Below are 22,554 nucleotides of genomic sequence, written 5' to 3'. Positions count from 1 at the left end.
AGATAAAGACTGATCTTCAGCAAACCAGAGGACGAGCATCTTAGTGTGCCAAGAGTCAGCCTGCGCTAGCATGAAAACAGTGGTGGTTTCTTCCCTCACTGGCTGTTTATCTGGCACTTCAGTGAGGCACTGCTGGTCAGAGATGGACTAATAAGGAGGCAAGGAGGAAGGAGTCTTGCTCATGAGCCCAAGGAGAACTTGGCAGGGCTGGTTTGCACCCATCTGTTATAACCACAGACATTAACCCTTGGAGGGAAGACAGAGTGGTCTTACTGACCAGCTGCTTTGTAGCAGGGAAGCCCGGAAGGTATTTTGGGTGTTAGAGGCAGGATGGTACCAAGGAGCATGTGCTCTCCCTTTCAGACTGGGATCCAGGTTCCTGATTAATCTAGGAACTGGCAGCAGAAAATGACTATTCAGGTAAAACTTCCGCAGCAGCTGCAGCCAAGAAATTGTTTTTTCATTAGAAATATCTATAAGCCCCCATCGCTGAACAGCCAGAACAGCTTTTATCATTCCAAACCAGTCACTTTACGAAGCAGCAAGACTGCAAAGTCTTTCATCTTAAAAGCTCAACAACAGAAACTTTGAAGCGGTAATGAAATGATGCAGATCTCCACTCCAAAAATTATAATGGTCCACAGGCAAATCTGAAGGCAGCCCAGGAAACAGAAGCCAGGATCTGAAAGTTGAGCAGATACTTCTCTTTCTTGCCACAGAAATAATCCCCAAACTGTCCTCTGTAATATCTGTGCAACCCCAGTTCTTACAAGACGTAGCATAAAGTGAAAGGAAAGAAATTTCTAACAGCTCAAAAAAATCATTTGGATCTCAGATATGCTTCCAGATAGGCTTTACCCATCTCACCAGGGCAGCGGTCAGGCTGCAGCAGTGACTCAGCACCGCAGCGCCTAACATGATTTTATTTCTTCTCCATTTAGCCAGGAGCGAGAACTTTCTGGGTTTATAACGCCTGATACTAGCGTAAATACCACATTCCTGCATTTTTTTTCCTCCCACAAAGCACTAACATATCCTCTCCACCATGGCTCCCCGTTAACATAGCTTTTCTCCTTGGGGACCCGAGAGGTCCCCACCAAGACGAGAGGTCCATCGTGCTGAGCCCAGCTATGCCAGGAAATGGCCAGCCTTTGTCCCAGACACCAACCAGGCTAAACGTGGGGTCGGATGGTGAGCCGGAGCTGGAGCTTGCCCCCAGGCACGCTGTGGTCACCCACGGCCAAAGCAGCAGGACGGCAGCAGTGCCCTGCCCACTGGACCGGCCCGTCTCCTACCCGTGCAGCAGCCATGCCATCCTCCCAAAGAGGCCACAACGCAGATATTTTAAATTACGTATATTTTACACATATATATGGAACAAGGCAACCTTTTAAGCCAAGAATGATAGTGCAGCACCTGTGGGTTTCGGCAGGGCAGAGTAACCACGTATAGCAACCTCCACCTGGAGGACAGTCCCATCCATCTGCCCCAAAATTTCAGCTGTGCTGGGGAGGACCCGGACCACTACTCACCGTCGACAGGGCTGAGGTAATCATGGAGGTGGGCTGTGCTGGCTGCTCCCCCGCTCTGCATCAGGAGGTCCCCGTAGGGGTTCGGGTGGCTGGCCATCAGCGTCATTTGGTGGTAGTAGTCGGTGGGGTTGGCTCCCGGCGGCGGCGGGGGCAGCCCGAAGAGACCTCGCTCCTTCAGGTGCTCGTGAGCCACTGCCGGAGCCACGGGTGAGGAGAAAAACATGGGGAGAAGGTTCCCACCGCAACGTTAGACCTCGGCGCTGACGTTGGCGGCCCCGTCTCCCCCCCGCGCCCCCCGCCAGCCCCGGCCGCACGGCTCCGCGTAGGGCTCTCGTGACGTGCGCTTGGGCGTGCTTCTGCGGACAAAAGAAACTAAGCTGGGGCCTCTGCATTCCTCCATTTCCGCAAATTTATAAACAATCTCTCGTTCCCCCTTCTAATAATCCTCCCGTTCGGACGCAGCCAGCACCCCGGGGAGGGGGGAGAGGGCCCAGCCTGCCGGCAGCAGTAACCCTGTCAGCATTAACATCCCTGCCTATTAGGAAGGAAAGACAAATGCAGCCCAGTTCCCGATAGCAGTGTGAGGAAATTAAAGCCAAGGTCTAATGCATAGAGCTAGGTTTAGTGTCTGGCAGCATAAAACCATTTTGGCTGCCAAAGCCAATTACGCTCACTTTCTCCCAGCTGTAATTTTTCAAACCTGCCTCCCCACCCGCTTGCCCTATTAACTTATTTACCACTGCCTTAAAAAAAAAAGAAAAAGAATAAAAGGAGAAGAAAAGCAACCAAAACACAATGCCTTTTTTTCACAGCAAACAACAAAACTGGCTTTGGAAGGAGAGGACGGGGCAGAGCACACGCGCGCCAGCCATCAGACCTCTCCGCGGCGGGCAGCTGGGAGTTTGGATGACGTTTTGGGGGAGGGAAGAAGACGCATCCATCTCCCCATCACCCTAGCGATGGTTTTTTTAGCCATAGAAGACGGTTTTACGCTGCGAGACACTAAGCTGGGGGCCTTGTTGCTCTCTGGTGTGCTTTGCTCTGTGGCGGAGAAGGGCCGCTTGCCCCTGCAGCAGCCTGGGAGCCAAGAGATGCTGGGTTTGCTGGGTGTGCGGAGACCCCAAACCCCGGCTGCTCCACGGGCACTGAGCCAGCTGCCTGCAACCATGTAACGAAGCACTTCTGACAAAGTAAGGCACGACTTGCACCTCCCCAAGTGAAAGCAGAATCGTGCATTTTCCCCTTTCCCTGCTTAGCCATTTTTGTCCCCAGCTCCCCGACACAGGGTCTGTCGGGGCTCGGAGAACATCACCACCTCTGCGTGCACCCAGTGCCAGCTCCCCACGCGCCCTCGCCTTCACCGAAAGCTGCTGCAGGGCAGCTCAGGAGTAAGGAGGAGGAAAGTATGGCCCCTCTCCTTCACCCGGGAGCCATCCTGCCCCGAGACACAAAGCCAACAGGGGGATAACCCAGCCGGCGTTGCCTCATCTCTGCAACGTCAGTCCCAGCCAGGCCAGGCAGCCGGAGCGACTGTGACCGTCTTTGGGGGAAGCAGGGCTCCCAGTAGAGACATAAGAGTGGGGAAGCTCGTAAGAGAGCCGAGAGCGCTGCAGAAAGGAACGTACTTTAAGCAAAATATTTATAATATGATCCAGCGGTAATAGCTATTCTCACGCTCTGCTTTCTCAGCGCAATGATGCAAAACAAATGTGTAGTTAACGGGGGGGGAAAAAAACCCGAAAAGAAAAAGAGACAGCTCTCCCACTTCAGAGAGCAGCTGCGGAGCCTTTGCAGCTGTAAATCCCTGGATTTTAGGGAATTTCAGTGCTGGTGAGCTGCAAAATCATTGCAGTACCAACAGCACAGCGTCTTACCGTCAGCAGGGCTGAGGCCCCTGGCAGCAGAGATGACGGAGAGCGTGGGGCTGCTGTGGACGGAGCGGAGGTAGTGCTCCATGTGGGGTGCCACGTAAGGGTGCGGCGGGCTGAAGGGTGACTCGCCAGGCCCGGCAGGGTGTGGAGACAGGCGGATGAGGGAGATGTCGGAGATGACGGGGCTGCCGCTCAGAGGAGGAGGCCTGGGGAGGAAACAGAGACATGCCATCACTCACAGCCACCTGGGGCGGGCACGGCCACCCGCCGCACTTCTCCCTCCCACCCCACCGCCTTCGCCCATGAGGGAGGATTTCGAGCACGTGGTGGGGAAAACCTCCCCTCTTGGCATTTACGGAGCCTGAAGCCAGTGCAAGCTTCCTGCAGACCTGCATTCACATTGCACTAAACACATATTTGTGCAAGGTGGCTCACCCCAGCTGGGCTGCTGTGGAAAGGGGCATGAGCTGCTTCTGGCAGTGCCTGCACATGTAGGCTGCGTGGAGCACGCTCCGTGCTAGAGATCTCACTCCCTCTCCTTGCACAGGGAGGCTGGCTACATGAAGACATTCGAGGCAAACCTGGGGTTTGTAAGCTCCTCACTGCCCCTGGGTATCCAGATGTTTAGTGCTGCCACGCGCAGACAAAGCCCCGGACAGGACTGCGTGTGAAAGGATGCAAACGGCGCAAGGAGTAGTTATATGATCTTGAGGAGAGCCGTGCTTCGCTTGGCCCAGCGTGCGTGGCTCGGCCAGCGCCGGTGGAGCAGCCCTCCCTGCCTGCGTCCATCACGGCTTGCACAAACCTCCTTGACAGGTCGGTGGTACGGTTCAGAGGGCAAAAGTTCATGAGAGGTTTTATTGCATGCTTTCTGGGGGCCACCTCTGTTAAATCCCTCAGATCTTCCCCAGGCCAAGTGTTACCTGAGAAAGAAGTCAGTAAATGCTGAGGGATTCAGCAGGTAACAAAAAGAAAGTCACAGGCATGTTTTGGCACTCGAGCAGTTTTTGCAGGGTGAGCAAGGATGGAAGAGAAAGTGTGCGGACATTTCCCAGACACATCTTCTACTGTACCGTCTAGCCTCTTAGCCAAACGGCAGAGGGTGCAAGGAGGGGAGAAAAAGTTACATGCCCTGACCCGAGAAGCAGAAAATCTGAGCTAAACACCAAAAGAGGCAGAGCTGTCATTAGGCAAAATGAAAGAGCAAAATCTGCTTTGCATTAGCTCTCTCTGTACTCACAGACTGCTGGAAGTGGAGATGGTGCAGAGATGCAGGTCATGGCAGGGACGGCATTTGTCCCTGGCCTGGTGCTTTGGCAAAGCTGAGGGAGATGGATCTGCACCCCAGGCATGGGAGACCATGGGGATTTGGGGTTTTGGAGGTCAGGGATCCGGGACGTGGGCTGAGCTAAGGGACGGTGTTACAAAGGTCCTTGCCTAACAATATCCAAATATGCCACTAGCGAGTGCATCTAAGATCTGTCTCTCCGTGCACAACCACAAACACGAGGGTCTGAGCAGTTTACACATGCCACCTGCACCTCAGGATCTTGGTCCCACCCTGCCTTATCAACAGTTCAGGTGCATTTTAATTTATTTGTATTACCTTCATATCAACAAAACCACAAAGAAATGTAATATAAGCTTTGCAGACTTATTCAGCAGTTTACGAGCATGTTTGTCTTTGTTTGATCTTCTGCGTGTTTCTCTGTCTTTCTGATAAATTAGTAAACCTTGTGGCTTTTTGAACACTTTCTGCTGATAGGTAGTAAATTAAATGCCTTTTAAAATATTTATAGTTCAAAGTACTTCCCTGTAGCAAAACTCTTCGTGGCTCACTGGTGTGAAATACAAGACAGTGAAAACCTATCAGATATAAGGGACTTGCGGAGATGTACAGCCACGGATGCACACGCGCCCGTCGGACCCAGACTGGGGTTTCGCTAGAGGAACACCCACCAGCATCGAGCCTGTTTTCTTTTACAGCGCTGAAAGACAAACTTATAATGGCATGGCTATTTCAGACCTCATAACCTCCCCACCTGTGTCGCCATGGCCTTTCGTTACCAAAATTATGGGGCGACCAAAGTCCCTCTCCGAGCCACTCTCCGGTGCCTCTCGCCATGACGTCAGCTGCGGCGGCGGCAAGCTCGGGAAAGCTGCAGCCGAGGCTGCCGGGGCTGTTTTTTGTCGAGGCTGCTAATAAAGGCAGCTGAGCACGGAGCTGACCAATTTATTTCTACCGGGGAGGAGGGAGAAGTGAATCAAAGTCTCTGTTCCAGATTTAGTTTCAATTCATTTCTAATAATCTCCACCGCCTCATCTGGAAAAAATGAAACAGGATTAAAAAAAATGATGTCATTAAGAAAACATCTGACTAATTTTTCTTCTGACGAAGACTTAATATAAGTGAGGGGGGATGTAAATTAAAAGCAGCCCCAATCTTCCCTGGGCCACAGAGCCTGCCTTAATACATAAGCCATGAAAGAAGTTTTCTTACATATACAATAAGTTCCCTCTTTCATCAGTACTCACAGCTTCTCCCAAAAGGGTTGTGAACTTCTTTGATGCAGGCTTGAAACTATGTATTACCAGGTTTACGAGCCTTCGGAGCCTCCGCTGATCAAACTGTGAGGCCGACATCTAAAATGTGTATAACAATATGAAGGGTTTGCTGTTCATTTTCTCCGTGCTAAATTGGGCAGAAATGCTGGAGTCCATCAGAACAGGAAAACTCCACCCTGGCCAAAAAGGTAACACTGGGAAAAAGATCAAGAATTCACCCAAAATGCATGCAGCTGGAGCCCCGGGTGGTGTTTCAATACGAGGCTGGCCCTGTGCATAAAGACTGGTTGGGGTGGAGAGCAGGCTTCTCCTTGCCGCATCTCTCCTTCTGTGGACTAGGATCGCCGCACTCTCAGCCAGGTCCGGCTCCTGTAAGCCCTCCCAGGCAGGCATCACCTCTCACCGTTGTACACCTACAATTCTAGCAAGGCACCATCCCACGGCGCAGCACGTCCCAAAATAACGTGGCTTCCAGTAGCTGCCTACCAGGAACGGCTCACTTGGCCAGAGGGATCCTCTGCTCCTAACTCCCCAAAAGTTTGATTTTTTCCCCCTTTTTTTCCAGTTGCGCTACTGGCATTATTTCTTACCTAATCCCCAAGTCCCACATTGTGCCATCGCATCGGCACTCTGCAAATACACAGCGAGAGGCAGCCGTAGCCTCACAGGTCTGCTCCTGGCAAAGGAGAACAACTAGCTGCTACGTTTTAGAGGCAGTGGCTTAAATGGATGAGAGATGAAATTGTGCGGGGGGAAGGCGGCTCTGCCCCGTGCCCTGCTCACCTGCCGGGCAAGCAGGGCTTTCCATCCCCGTGCCCCGAACCCTGCAGCGGGACAATCTCCAGCGTGGTGCTGTGAACCAGCCCGTGCAATGGTGCCGTGGTGCCAGAGCTGGGTTTCTCGGTGTGTCCGTAGAGCTCCCTGCCCAGACCTCCGCTATCCGTACATCAGTCCCTGCTCCTTCCCTGGATGCCGCAGATGGCACGAGGAAAACACTCCAGCGCCTGGGGGAGAGTTCCCCGCTTTGCTGAAGCCAATGCTGTAAAAATCTCACTGTCTGCAGCGGGATGAGGGATTTCACCTGACCACATATATTTCTGAAGAAACTGGGATTCTGGTTTTCAAATAGGCTAAGGGAATTGGGTGTCCAAATGCCATTAAATTTAATGGGAGCCAGGGGCCTGTTTTCCCCGCGGCTCTAGCGAGAAGCCCAGGCTCTATAATTAATGCTCAGGACTTGTAGAGCAATTTGCATCTCTGACGAAGCACGCGAGCCTGGATTAATTTCCTCCCCCACCCAGGAGAGGCTGTCCCTTCCCTGCTCTCTAACAGAGGGAGACACTGAGGTGGGGGACACATTACCTGACCCCATCCAAGGGCTGCAGGGCCTCGTGGTGATGCTGGGGGCATGCACGCTGCTGAAGGCTTTACAGAGCAGGTTTTTACCGGTGCACTGGATAACTCCCCTTGGAGAGCAGAAATCCTTGCACTATGTACCTGGCTCCAGCTGCCTGCAGAGCGGGACCATGGGGCAGCGGGTACACACAGCAGCAGAGGAGCACGACCAGCACAAGGAGAGCTGCAAGCACCCGAGACATGACACATGCTGCCGGTGGGTCACTAGCAGATTTTTGGTGGTTTCCCAGGAGCTGGTCACTCCTTAACTGGAGTTAATACCCAGCTCTGGCACCACGGCACCATTGCACGGGCTGGTTCACTCCTGGTCATTCACCGGGGCAAAGAGATCTGCTTAATTTTCCTGCCACCTGGGTTTTGCTGAAAGGAGCACCAGCTTGTCCAAAGCTCCACAGTTTCATCCCAAAGTCTGGGGGAAGGAGCTGGTAGTTTTTCTCTGGAAAGCAAGGCAAAAAAATTCAGCCTGTGGTTTTCAGTGAGGCGGACCAACGTGTCCCTGCGTGTGCCTTGGAGCCTGGCAGGCGCTCATCTCCGCTGCCGCTGCTCACAGGAGGTGTGTGCGCGCTGCGCTCGGTCCATCGGAGCTGGACGCAGTGCTGAGAAAGGATCCTCATGGTCCCACAGTGGACGAGCATCATCATCTCTGAGGAGCCGGGCTGGGCTCCTGGGAAAGGAGACCCCCCGAGGGACCGGCAAAACCAGTGCTGGCTGCTATGAACAGGGCCTTGGGGTGACTTATTTCTCATTATGCTCTCCCCCTGTGGTGACACACCAGCAATCCCAAAATCTTGCATGGCAGAGATGTGCCACCATCTCCCCACTGCTGCATGTGAGTCTGGAGCCTCTGCAAGGGGCATCCAGCAAGGAATGCAACAGTTAAAGAAGTTGTACATTTCTGAAATAATCTCCATCAGTTAAATAAACCCCAGAAAAATGGGGACAATTAACCAGCACTAATGTCCCATGACTAGTCTAAATTAATACTTACATGCCAAGTATATTCATTCAGTGGAAAACAAAGGGCTGAATACTTTTCCATACGCTTAATGGAATATGGACACTTGCAGTCAATTGTTTTGCTGTACAATAAAAAGACTGCAGAGCTGCTACACAGAGATGGAAGCTAAGAACAGAGCTGCTCATGGGGAGGGGTGTCATCGGCTGGTAGAGTTTTGCTATAAGAAAAAAGCTTTTAAAGCCAACAATCCCATCTAAGCCCCACATAAAAATCCTTCCTTTTGTTTTGTTTTAAATAAAACTCCCTGGCCTGGCTTTCGCAAGTCCTGCGTACCCAGAACACCACCCAACATCTGCAGGAGATGGCGGAGAGACATAGGGATGCCCAAAAAATGGACTGTGCTTGTGGCAGACACTCTACGTATAGAATGCCAAAGCTGTATCTAGCGGGAAACCTAAAATGCTCCAGGATCCATGCTAAACGATTCAGTCTAAACAGCTCTCGCCAGCCCCTCACCTTCACCTCTGTTTATTTCTGACTTAAAGTCCCTTACAACAGGAAGGGCGATAGGTCGCGACACTTGTGCCGTACCCTCAGGATCAAAACCCACAAAGTCCATCAAAACAAGGTACCTTTCAGAGGTCAAACCTGGGCCACAACGATTGAATTCACAAGGCATTTGATCATTCACAAAGATTTCCCGCTCCTTCCCATATTTTTGGCTCAGGGAGCGGAGGATGCGCTGCGAGGAGCGGCATGGAGCTGCCTTGCAGCCGCCTCTCACCCCAGCCACTGCCAGGGAGCGCGGTGATGGGGAATCACTCATGCTTCCCAGCTCTACCAGCACTGCAACAAGTTGATAATTATCCAGTAAAGTGAACTGATGCTCGAATAGAGGGTTATCAGCTTGAAGATGCTAGCTTACATGTTGCACTAGGAAGAGATCGGGATGGGGACCCAAGACACATCACTGTTAACTCCCAGCCCTCCCCTGCTGGGATGCTCAGCACAAATAATTTTATTTCTTTTTCCTGTATTTTCTCAGCTCTAAAATGGGGTTAATAATACCTTTTTTTTTCATATTCACAAAGATGAATATGTAGAAAATCATAGCCACCTTCGCTAATTCAGCAATTAATGCACTCACTTATAAGAAGCTGTTACGGAGACTGTGAAGCTGGGCAAAAATTGCAACAGCTTCTCTGCAGAAAGTTAATGGGCATGTTTCAAGCAGTTCCCGTTTTCTTCTTTTCCCTCAAATATGGCTCTGAGGCATGGAAATCATGAAAAATAAAAAAGATTTTTTAACAGCGAGGGCAAGTTCCCATTAGATGGGTTTATGGAAGGAAGTGGTAAATTCAGTGCTGTTGCAAGACTTTATGGCAAAACTACATGTTTTTCTAAAAGATGGGCTCTAAGTGTACTGCAAGGTTTGGAGTTTTAATGGTAGGAAAGAGTAATTTCTCCCACTGTAGAAATTAAAGGGGGGAATCCTATGGCCAGTGTCACAGATGTCAGATCAGATAACTGCGGTAATTCCTTTGGGCCTTAAGAGACACAAACCTCTGAACATAAAATCCCTTATTTGTGGATTTGTGGTTAGGGCACTGCTTTGAGAATGATTTAGGCAGACACTATGAAAAATCCCACTCTGCATCCATTGGCAATGGCAGTTGTCTAAATACCTTTAAAAGTCACACCTTAAAGTCTAATCTTGCACCACTGAAGTCAAAGGAAACTCTGCTGCTGATGGCAGGAGCAACAGGAACAGGTATCCAGTGTGTCAATTCCTCCGTTTTCCGTCTACACCATGGAAACAGTATCATAATCTAAGGTGGGTACAATTTCTTAGCACAATTTTTTTTTCCATCCCTTTTAAAAAAACATATTCAAGACTTAATGCAACTTCTAGCATATGAGGTCAATTTAATATATTTGCTCCAGGTAAGAAAAAGGATTTTTTTGTTTCAAAACTGGAAAAAAAAGGTAAACGTCTTTCATTTTTCCTTTCAAAAGACTACTTCATTTTCAAACCTACCTGACTTCAATCCTAAGTTTAAAGTATCTAAAACCAAGAACAAATGGAACAAAAGAATTAATTTCACCCGATACAAAAGTATTATTATTTTTATCAATGAAAACAAAAGTATTTTGGTTTAGAGCTTGAAACTTTTTTTCGTCTAAGTTCCACCAGAAGTTAACAACGTTCTTAAGCTCACAGGTTGTTGGCAGCCTTAGTGGGGACAAGGGCGATGTTTGGAGGGTGCAAAGTTGGGAGTGTGAGTACAGAAATTGGTCCTCAGATTAGAAACTCTCCTAACCACATATTGTTTCTTACTGCATTACTGCTGCATTTACCACAATGCAGGTCTAGTTTTGGCTGACACTTGTAAGCACAATTGCAACACAATAACAACAACAATATCAATATTTGCTTTTAAAATGGAAGAAAAATGCAAAATTTTAATAAGTAAGGTTGCCCTCCATTATACAGCACACAAAGAAGCAAGACATCAAAAGTAGAAATTAGAGTTGATACGGGACCTTCAAACTCAAATCAAATTAGTGTCTCTGGGAAAGATCTTTGATTTAAGCTTAATAGTGGTGATTTTTTCTTGGGTTGTTTTATACTTAATCAGCCACACAGCCCACTGTGCAGACATATGTTCCCAAAGCACATCAAAGCAAGTAAACATTCTGTTTCAGATCCTAATATCCTTTTTTTATCCAATTATCTTACTTACATGATCTTTTAATTTAAGTTCTGAAAGCCCACCTTTTCACACAAGCTTTCCTTTAGCGACGGAGGTAGAAGGATGACCAGCTCAGTTCTTGCGAGATACCCGCCAAAAAACCCCCACAATGAATAAATCAAAGCACAGCAGATGAGTCTCTAAGATAGTTTCTTGAGAGATTAATGATGAAAGCCTTCAGAGAGGAAGCATATTTTAAGAAGGGGAACTTCAAGGAAGGTAGCTGAGGGGGAGAGAGGGAAGGAGAGTGAGCGAAAAAGGCATGAAAGAAAGCGTGGATAAAAGTGCGAGAGCCAATGAAAGTAGTTCAGCGACAGACCGAAGGAGCGGTGCAAACCTGGAGGCACGTGAACTTCAGGTTGAAACCGCCGGGCATGAGAACTTGATTCCAGTAGTCACAAAATTTGAGAGCTGGGGTGTCAAAACGCTGTGGGGTCAGGGCGGAGAGGGGATGAGGGCTGGGCAGCGGCATGGTGGGTGTGGGGGGAGCAAGCAAGGTGGGAAGTGGTGGGGAATGAGACGGGAAGAGGTGTAGACATGGACCGGATCCTGACGGAAGAGCTGAGTAGGAAGCTGAGGGAGATCTGACAGGATTCAACGCTGGTGAGGTCATGTGGGAAATGGGTGTTGGAAAGATGTGTTGGATGTGACACAGCCATTTCTCTACATCTGATTGATTTCCCTTGTGACACATGTTGAGGATATTAGCACTTTGGAGCGAATACTTTGCTTGTAGCTGTGAAGACACTGGGCTTGGGAAAACAAATGGGAAGTGTATGTGTGTGGGGAGGAAATCGGAGTTTCTGATCCCTGCCCAGTGTCTTCTTGCCATGCAACTTTGGGTGGGGGCTTTTCTCCCTTAAAAGGAAGTAACGTTCAAGTGCTACAGAATAGTTTAACGTTTAAAAGACTATTCCTATAGGAATATAGACTATTCCTATACTTCTGAAAAGTCCCTTTCCATGTTAGGCCAGCACTAACCTGTTGTGGAGAGGGCAAGTCAGTGGCAGCAACACCACAGCAGTGGAGCTCATGGAAGAGTCAGGTAAACCATAGAAAATGCTTCTTCATTCATTACACTTTAAATCTGCCTTGGCTCTATACCCGTCATATCCCAGAAAAGCAAAAAAGGACCATTCCTCTTCATCATGACCGTAATACAATCAACTGGCTGCAGCATTACTCTAACCAATGTTAACTAACAGAGTCTATGTCTGACATCTATAATTTCATGTTAACAAATTAGGTAGACTCCTGCATTTCCTGGTACCTTGAATGCCCAAGAAGCTCATAACTTTTCTTTATATGCAAAATGTCAGGGAAAGGGCAAACAATGTTATGCCAGAAGACCATAGCCAAATCACTTGGTTGGAATGTGCTGTAAATCACGGGGTGAATGGAAAATGAATCTTTGTTCCAGGACAGCGACTTCCAGCATTAATGTTGCTGCTAATATGCTCCTTTTCTACTGGGAGTGTCCTCTTCCCATAATCCAAGGTCCTATAACTTAAACCCTGTAACTGAACAGGACACCAAGGAAGAAAAACCTACACCCAACTAATTATAAAAAGCCTGAAATGTCCTACTTCTCTTTTCTGAAGTACAGGGGGAAACCATTGGTGTTCAGGCTTTAGAAAGATACTGTGCTTGCTCTAAGCAGCAATAAGCTGTTGTAATCAACTGGAAGTAACCAGAAAACCTTGTTTTACAAAGGGGAATAAAACGAAATGGGAACAGGTACAGCACAAATCTCTACAAAGCCTTTCTAGACACAGCAGTCAGAGGAGCTCTGTATGTAGAGGTGATTGTGATAGTTGCACAGAAACACATCTCACACACACATGTCCACACACACCAGGTACGCTGCTGGCATGCTGCGTGTGTACCTGCCTCTGGTGTATCACAGCACAAAGAAGTAAAAGACGTGCATTCCTATAATAGCAAAGCTTTTGGTCGGGGCTCCCTGGGTTTTCTGCAGGAATTAATTTTACTGGCATTTGACACATTTTAAACAGCAACAGCACTCACAGTAACCTCCAAAGGGAAATATTCCTGAACAATATATAATAAATACATTGATTTCTAATAATAACCATCTGCCCTAAATCTTCTTGCTGACAGGTTTAGTTGGACCAAAGGCCCTTTTCACATCTACTTCATGACAGTTCCCATCACTACATAAAGACTTTGAAGTGCCCTAACGTGCAGTAAAATGCGAGATAACCTACCAAACTGTCAATATTTCTTCACTTCTAAAAGGAAATGCTAATGGCACTCAAAGAACTCAAGATGTAATGTAAGATCTGATCCAGCAGGCTGGCTGATCTAACCATCCTTTCCTTTGCTACAAGTATGCTGAAAAGCAAGCAATTATAGGGTGAAGAGCAGAACTAGGTAAAACTTTTTCACTGATATGACTGCAGGGAAAAAAAAACCACCTTTTTATTCCAAACAAGCTTTTCACTTGGAAGTGTCTGGAGTTTTCTGTACAAAGTAAGAGAATTAACAATAAGTCAGCGCTTCAATTTTAATTTCTTCTTTTTAACCTATCACTTTTTTCCTTTTCTTTTTTTAGCATTAGAAAGAAAGTGAACCAGAATGAAACATGGATGTTTTTAAAATCTGGACAACATTCAGCTGGGAGTTAATTTTCCACAGGGAAAAGATGAACACAAATAATCCAGAGAAAGCAGAATCTCTCTCCAATTGACTGCGATAAACAACTGGCATTTCTCTACCAGCTCTAGTCTGCAGTGTAAGACTGAGAAAGGCTCTACAGCAGGAGAAACTAAATGCAATAAACAGAAGCCCACCCCTATGGTAAAACCCCAGCACTGCTTACTGCCCTGTACAACTCCAACAGACTTCAAAGAAGCCGGAATGCTGCCCCCTGCCTCCCCCCCGCCTCCAAATCATCAGCTCATGGTAAGAAAGGATGAGGTATTTTATATCTCATCATCCATGTACCACCCAAAAAGCCTTCCTTCCAAAACCCTTTTGTTCCCAGATCCGTTGGTGTCATTCTCCACAGCTGCTCTCCTATTCTTCCAGTTTTCCAGTGACACAGGAAAATATAACATATTTATCAAGGAAGGAATAGGGATCTGATGTTCCCCAGCTGTTTACTGCTGAAAGTTTATACTAGTGCTTTTCAACCTGTGGTTTGCAAAACCCTTGGGAATCACAAAAAACTCCTTCAGGTGCTGTGAAAGACAGCAAAAAAACCCAGCAAGCCTCTTGTTATTCAGGCCAAATTCATGCCAAACGCCATGTTTGACAACCCTGCTGGAAAATTTTTAGGGAGGCCACAGATTGTAATAGCTTGAAAACCCCTCATTGACCCCATGCTTCCCAAAATCAATAAAAATTACATACGAGACATTCTCAGAGTAATCATCGACTACTGCCCCAACCCATCCAACACCCACCAATGTCAGCTAGTGCTGGAGCACGCACGCGTGATTTAGGCATCTTTGCTACACTGGCGCAGAGGTAACGCCGTCTCCCATGTCAGCAGCACAGTATACCTACGGCGACACCTCCCTCCCACCGCCATGCAAAGGGAGACCTGCGGGCCTCATCTTTCATTCTCTTATCTCATGCAGCTATTCCTTATGCAGACACATTTCTGTATACAAATCCCATTATACTTGACCCTCGGTTCACCCCGTTTCCATTACAACGCTGTAGACTCAACCAGACTTGCTCCAGTGCCAACTCTGTGCTGTCATTCCTTGCGCAGAGTGGTAATAAAGAAATCACTGTTTTAAGCTGACAAAGAACAGATTTCTTACTAAGTAAACACTGATGTTTTGGTAGGGAAATTAAGTTATAAAATTGTGTCTACAAAGGGAGACCATACAGATGGAGTTTGTTAAGAGACAGCAATACAGTCAACAGTGGTTAATTCAATTGCCTGCTACTTATCAGATTTTTTTTTAAAAAAGGCTTATCCAGCTTTTGTAAATGCAAATGCAGAAAAACATTTCAAAGAGTCGTTGTCGTTTTAGCTGGAGAGTGATGCACACACACACATGGCCTTTTGAGGCCGAAGAGCCTTCCCTTGTGCATCCACCATGGTTGTGTCAGGGTCCGGTGGGTCTGGTGTTCACCAGCCTGGCCAGAGAGGAGGTCTGAGCACAGCACAGCTCATCATGATGCCACCACCCTCCAGTGACCTCCGTCCTCGTGGCTATGCCTTGGCCTCCCTTCCCCTGGCCACCGCTCTCACCTGCCTTTCTGCCTGCCTGGTACCCCATGCCAATTTTAGATGCCCCAAACCTTCCTTCAGCTCAGGCAGTAACCGGACACTAAGGTCGGCTGGGTAAAGGTAGGAAATTCAATATCTCCAGTCCTCAGTTGAGCCTTAAATGACCCCAGCCCAACCTTAGACGTTGCATCCAATTCCCAAAAGCACCATGTTGACACCAAGTCGCTGAAGCTGTTTCTCTCCTAAATGTAGCAACAGCAGGGGCACAGCCACTCTTTACCCTCCCCTTTCCAGGGCATCATGGCTGGCTTTGGGGTGCTGCCTGAAAAACAGGGGATTTTTTTAAAGCATCAGTGCTGGCTAAGGCCCCCAGACATCCTCCTCACGCTAACAGTTCTGGTGACGGTCCCTACTGCTGGGCCAGGAGCAGAAGCAGGAGGTTCCTCATCACTCCACCAACCTCAAAAAACACCCTTCTTGCATCTCACCAAACATGAGCTTATGCTCCTGTTATGGCATCTAAGTGAAGAGAGGGATGAGACCTCCAGCCCTGTTTCTACACACTTTGCCAAGCCCTGAAATTATGCAGAGCTAAGGAAGATGTGGCTGCTGTATTTGCATGGCCAACTGCAGGTGCCCAACTCAGACGTTATAGCTATCACTTTCCGTAACAGCAGCCAAAGTCTGTCTGAGACGATACTCTAGGTAGTCTGAATATAACCTCAATGAAAGCATGTATGTTTTGGGGACATTTTAAAATGACCAGAGAGTTGTGGGGTTTTTTAAAACATTTTATCAGAAAGGATAGAGAAAATGAGTTATTTTTTGCACAGGATAAAGTTCACTGTGGGATTCAGTGTGTAACATGATGTAAAGTCTTAGGCAAGCCAAAAGGTGTTAACATTGTGTGCCCTTTAAATGATGCACTTAGTCAGTAAAACAAGATGTGCTTAGGTTGGAACTATGTAAATACACTCATTTTATTAAATAAGGTAAAAATCTAAAAAAGAGATATTGCTGGGTAATTAAGTCACCAAGTATTGGTTCTATTTAAAATTCAAGAGAAGGGATATTAAACATACTCAAATTTTAATGAAAACATTTGCAGTGTCTTTAATAATTCAGCACAAAATTTTATTTAAACAATTCTCTCCAGTTTTGGAAAAGGCAAACACAGGGCCATTGTACCGTGGTCTGGGAATGAGAAAACAGAACTGCTCAGGTGCAGTAGATTATTTTACCTGTTTAGACAACACAGTGACGAGCAAACCAACCCTGGAAATCAAAGCTATGCCTAAATCCCAGCAGCAAGGTTTTCCATGTGGTAGCAGCTTTAGAAAGTCCCATCAGTCATCTTTTTTGCACCTTTAAATATCTTTTGCAGCCCAACTTGATTTCAGTGTGCTGTAAGCTCCTGCATGGATTCATTGTGGGAACAGGCTGCTGATGGGATTTTGATGTCTAAATACTTCTGACTTGGAGTTTACTTTGAAAATAGGACTTAAGGCCCTGCACTTTGCATGTTTGGGGCTTTTTTTTAGTTGTACCTGCTGCTTGATTTGTTAAGATACACAAAGGACATAACAGGTGAAAATAAAGTGGATTTTTAAAATATTTTATGGTTTAAATAATCTATAGTATTATTAGTAACCAAGGAAATTCAACTATCCAGAACTGAACTTCTAATATTAACAATTCCCTTTATGCATGTCACATTACAGTGCAAGTTTTAAAGCTGTTCATAATGTAATGGCAAAATAATTACTTTTACCCAGCACTGCAGTACACATTTGGTACTCATGAATGCTGTAAGAATTAATACAACCATTCACACCTGCTATAAAAGAGCTTCTAGCCAATAAAAAAAGGTACAAGAATGCACAGGCCATTTTCTAAGCTCAGTCATAGAGTATGAGGGACAGAGCAAGTGCAAGAAGAGTTGTAAGGACCTATGGGTAGGAGATAAACTTTTAATTACGCAAGTCCCCCTTGAAAGCTCTCATACTGCTGTTCAGCGCAGCAGGGCAAAAGTTTGCGGAGCCAAAAATGAACAATAAATGCAGCTCATGCTATTGTACCCATGGATTTTTACTGGCATATTTGTCAAGCTCTTGTGACACTCCCAATGATGCCGGATTCTCTGGCTACACCATCTCTATCTTCTACTTTCAGCCTTCAAGAACAGCTTCTAAAAGTCCCCAGGTTCATTTCGATCGGAAATTTGCTCCTGGACTCCAGAGGCTTTTTCATTTGAAACTCAGATGCAATCGGGGGAGTGCAGACCACAATGCACTGTAGGCAAGGAGATTATCTTTCAGCCCTGCTTTCACCCACTGAGGATGATAACAGGAGGAGGAGATTAGACTGAGACCTTACACTGGTAAGTAAGGAAGACTATACACACACAAACACACATAAACACAAATCCTTACTGCACTAGAAGTTCACAGATCACAGCAATTTTGCTTGTGAATGTGTGAACCACAAAATTGCCCTGCCTAGGAGAAAAGCCACCAATGAACACAGAGCTGGTGGGGTTGGGGTTGGGTTTATGAAAGGCAAAGCAATGAAATCAATCAAAGCAACCAGAGTGTGGATAAAGGCCAGTTTGGCAACATAGTCTAAAACCAAATGAAGGGATAGGAAACCACTGCATCTAGTGCAAGATTTTGGGAGAAAGCACAATCTGCTCTTCAGCGCAGGCTCCTCAAGGAATTTTCTGTCCCTCAGTTTGTGCCATTTACTCACTGAGTCACCCTGGGAAAGGTCACTCACCCAATACACTGCACCAGTGTGACATACCTAAAGCAACGTGACATCCGTGCACAAACGAAGCCCACGTCTCTGCTCACTGTCTGTCCTTATCAGAAACTGCCACATAATTCACCAGAAATGCAAACCCTGCTCTGCAGAGATCAAGCATGGAGAAACCAGGCTGATAGGATCCTGAGGTCCATCAGCACATCAGGACCTGAAGAGAAAGAAGCTACAGCTCACAGCGGTCCTACCTTCTTCACATCTGGCAGAAGCCGGCCTTAAAAAAATAAACAAACAAACAGCTCTTTGAAGAGTTTCTTATTCTTGCGGTAACAGTCATCTCGGCACTGACAGGATTCAAACCAGACGTGGTCGAGGGAAGTCTGGAGTCATACCAGGTTTAAATCTCGCATGCCAAGAGAGGTCAAGACCTAGCCAGGCCTTGAATAGATGACTGGCAAAGAAAATCCCAGGACACGGAGGAAGTGGTCTTGGTGGGAGAGTGCCTTTCCCTCTGACTCATTAGGCAACACCACGTGATGATGCTCTGGCGAGGAATACAGAATGGCCGTCATACCTACCCACTAAAGCCCAAAAGTCCAGTGCATTTGTCCTTGGTAAAGGTCCTGTGGGACTCTTAAAAAGACATGGGTTGTAAAATATCTAACCTGGCTCAATTCCATTTTAGTCTCCTACATTCTGGTCATCTCATTGCTGTCTGCTCTGAAGGAGGGTTTGAACTTTCCTGACCTAACCTGAAAATTGGTTTGGTTATGCGGGCATGTAGGATTTCTTTTCCAAAAATGGCTAGAAATTTATTTGGAGTTTGGAAGTCTTCTATTTTTTTCAAGTGAATAAAGTGGTTTGGGGCCTGCTGACACTGATTTCACTATGATCATTTCTCTGTTTTGAGACTTTTACTGGAAATAATATACAAACAGGTAATAACTATTTAAGTGTTCAAATGTACTGGATAAAGCTTTGCAGATACCTCACTTTTCATCACTTCCTGGCATTACTTCTTACAGAGAAACAGTTGGGTTGGAGGACTAGGAAAAAAGGGAAAGAGCTAGAAATAACTTTTATATGATTTCTCCCCTGGGAACCGACTGCAAAATCCTTCCCACTGGTCTACAGATAATAGAGTTATTCACCCTGACCTGGTCCCTACCACATACTAACTCTCACGCTGTACCCTGACCCCCACAGGATGCCATCACAAAATGGGTGTCTCGTGATCAGGGTAAAACAGCAGCAAGGCTCTCATTTCAGTTCCTTCCAAAGAACCGAAAACTTCGTTGGCTCCTTGAGGGTCTTTTCAAACAAGCAAGACCACCACACTGTCTGACATGAATGGAGATCAGTTACTCAAAGCAGCACGTCAAACACTTGTTAATCCCTTGAAAACTTGCTCTTCCTCAGAAGCAAACACCGGGATGTTTTGTGCATATGGTATCATTGCAGCTAGGCTCCTCCAAATTAGCCTGTTTGACACCAGTTCTGGGATCTCTGTGATGATGCTGGACTTAGAGCAATGTTATGTGGAAATAACCAGAGAGCTCTAGTCCCTCTTCATTAGGCCTTGATTTCTACTTTGCCAAAATTATCTAAAGAAACACAACTGAAGTGAAACCCTTCATGACAATACCAGCAAATAATCCATTACCATAACAGGTCTGAAGTCAACTACCAAGTCCATATTGGCATAAGAAAAATCTCTAATATAAACTATTTTTAAAGCAGGAATACACAAGTAGGATTTAGTAAACATTTCTATTTTATGGCATCTTCAGAAGAACACCTTTCTCCAGGATAGTATGTGAACATGCATTTAAGTTTCTCTGAAGTCAATGGACCTAAGCAGGTATTTCTAATTAAGCATATACTTAGGTATTTTCATGAATAGGGAGAGACTTAAAAACAGTTCTGTAGCCTAGATCACTTTCTGTTTGTCCCTCTGCCTCATCCGCTCATCATTTCTTTTCAGATCTCTTCTACAAATATCTCTTCTCCTTCTTTGCTAATCCCCATTATATTGATCTTCCTTTCATTTACTGATTTGATGACTGAATGTGTTAATTCCTTCACCACCCTATCTCTCTACACCCTGCATTTTGTCATCTACAATCCTGTTTTTTCTTGTAAAATATCATACTGCACTTGAGTTGGGATGAAAGACAGCATATGAAACCAAGTATTTTATCTCACAGTGAAGACAAATAGCCTCAAACAAGAATATACATGTAAGAACATCGCCCTAATGCAGCTGTAAGCTTGAAACTTTCCTATTTTTAATGTATTAACCACACTCTGGTAGTCTTTCCTCTACCAGTGGTAATTTGGGATGTGTGGTTAATCTGTGGGGTCTTAAGAAGCTTTCGGATGAAGCATTCAATCAGCAGGTACCATGTCCAGCAGCTGGTTTGCAAATCAAAAGCCATATAAGTAGCTCCAGAACCAAGCTAGGAAAGCCTCTCATGAAGGAGCAACAGAAGGAATAAGACAAATTATTCTCCAGGATGCTTTTACAGGATTGAAAGGAAAATATTTCAAAGGCCCTTACAGGATTTAGGAACACATGTTTATTTCTCAGTGAGACTTAAACTCAAAATGCATTTCATACAGCCGTAACATATTTTTTCAGGAATTCCTGACTGCATCTAAGTGCTGTTGTAAGTGATGTGGGTATGTGTGAGCAGGGAGGGAGAGGTGTACGAGAGAGAGAAAATGAGTTGTGGCAGGAAGAAATACCTCTGCTGTGAGGAGGCTCCACCTCTACGAAGGACACACTGATGCACTGCTGCACTAGTAGAAAGGGCAGGAGGTGGTGGTGGAGCCTAACTCTCACATTTAATCTAACAGCAGGCACTCAGCAGCGGGGAGACCATGGTACAGGTCCTTCTGCTGCCCAGAGGGTGGAAAAGGATAGCTCCTACCTCCCAGGCTCCTGCCATGCTGTAAGGTGTGCCCCCACCCCAAGTATCAGCTTAAAAAAATCATCAAAACGCTCACAACCTCCCGCTTTCACTATCAGCTACCACGATCAACTATATCAAAACCCAACCCCATACATGCCAATAAAGTGAGCGCAGGGAATGCAGTAAATGTGCTCTTGAAGTGGAGTCTGGCCAACTGATATCAACTAAACCTTGAATATGGCTTTTCCACAGCACATCCTCCCACAAGATTTGCTATGTGCATGCTCCTGCAACAGAGAGGAGACAGGGCAGAAAACATCCCCATTGGTCCTACAGGAGCTGTATGACCTGAGTGTGTATGCTGGACTCCGAGCATGCACAAGCCACCTCATTAATACATTTGTGTTTCTTAAACTCCATTCCAGCCATTTTCTTAATTTTTAGGTATTAACTTCTTTACTAGGGCTGGTTTGGGGTCCTGAGTTTCAATGAAGTTTGGGGGAGTTAGACATTAACTGGGATCCAGCATGTTTGAAAAACTCACTGTGCCTTTGCATTACCAGTGCTTGACAAGCCAGCCCTAAGAGTTAACATTATTTTGAAACTCCCAACAACCACTTTCAAAATAACATTGCTAGCCAGACCCAATACAGTTGGATTTATGATCTGAAATCATACAGGCACTTTTTAAAATTTGACCCTTGAGTAATGATCTAAATTTTAGCTCTGTTAGTTGTCTATTTAATATCAACAGTGAAACATAAAAGAACAGGCATGAAAAGCCTCCACGGCAGAAAATTGTGTAAAATCACAAATTCTCAAAATTGTCTGGCACACAGAAGAAAAACATACATACATGGTTTAGTGTCAAAGCCAGGGATCTAGAAAGCCCACTTATATGCATGCATTCCTGCAGAAGCGCTCTGCAGATCTGAGATCTGCCAGAGTAACAGCACCCAGTTCTGCCTTTTGGTTTGTGCAGATGTGTGTGCACGGTGTTAGCTGCAGGCAGGGTATCCAGATCCATAGTTCTGCTAAACAGGGTCCTTTTTTTATTAGTATTATTTTTTTTTCCTTTCCCCCCAGCCATCTGGGTGGTCCGAGAATCAGACCCGAAATACCTAGGATCCCTCGAACCACATGTTCTAATCCCAGCAGAGTTGACTCAGTCCTTCATCCTTCCAGCGTAAATTGACTTCTCTGCTCTTTGTTGCGTGGGGGGAACTTTTGGATGGGATTTGAAAATTTCCGCTCTGTATGGACATTAAAAATCCTACATTTTTCTTCCAGTATCACAAGCCAGCATTCCTGCCATTAGTTTTTATCTCTCAGCACGTTGTGTTATTTGCTTCCCGTGGCCACTGGTAGTTGGGAACCCAGATTAACCAGTACCTGAAAAGTGATGTGCCGCAGGCTTCATTTCACAAGCCAATGGGATGGATGGGTTTTGTCCGTTTATCTCCACACACACTGGAAGGATTTCAGAGAAACACAGTGAAAATGAGGAGACTGAGCAGACTGGTATTTGAGTATATGCTGCAGGCTGCAGCCTGGCCAGTTCATTAGTGCGGGGA

At 46.3% G+C, this 22,554-nt stretch overlaps 1 protein-coding gene across 5 annotated transcripts in view; it reads right to left on the bottom strand.

Annotated features, from left to right (window-relative positions):
- Positions 1-22,554, bottom strand: part of GLI2 (GLI family zinc finger 2) — a 204,585-nt gene that overhangs the window by 39,174 nt on the left and 142,857 nt on the right. For 4 of the 5 annotated variants that reach the window (XM_030018854.1, XM_030018853.1, XM_030018857.1 and 1 more), the window contains 2 exons: positions 3,407-3,609; positions 1,533-1,724 (listed from right to left, as the gene is read on the bottom strand). In XM_030018854.1, the coding sequence (XP_029874714.1) occupies positions 1,533-1,724; positions 3,407-3,609 (395 nt within the window). The remainder of the gene's footprint in view (positions 1-1,532; positions 1,725-3,406; positions 3,610-22,554) is intronic. The other variant, XM_030018859.1, reaches the window with a different exon arrangement.

The sequence above is a fragment of the Aquila chrysaetos genome, chromosome 6, assembly GCF_900496995.4.
Source record: "Aquila chrysaetos chrysaetos chromosome 6, bAquChr1.4, whole genome shotgun sequence".
NCBI lineage: Eukaryota > Metazoa > Chordata > Aves > Accipitriformes > Accipitridae > Aquila > Aquila chrysaetos.
This window is presented reverse-complemented; position numbering and strand designations above follow the sequence as displayed.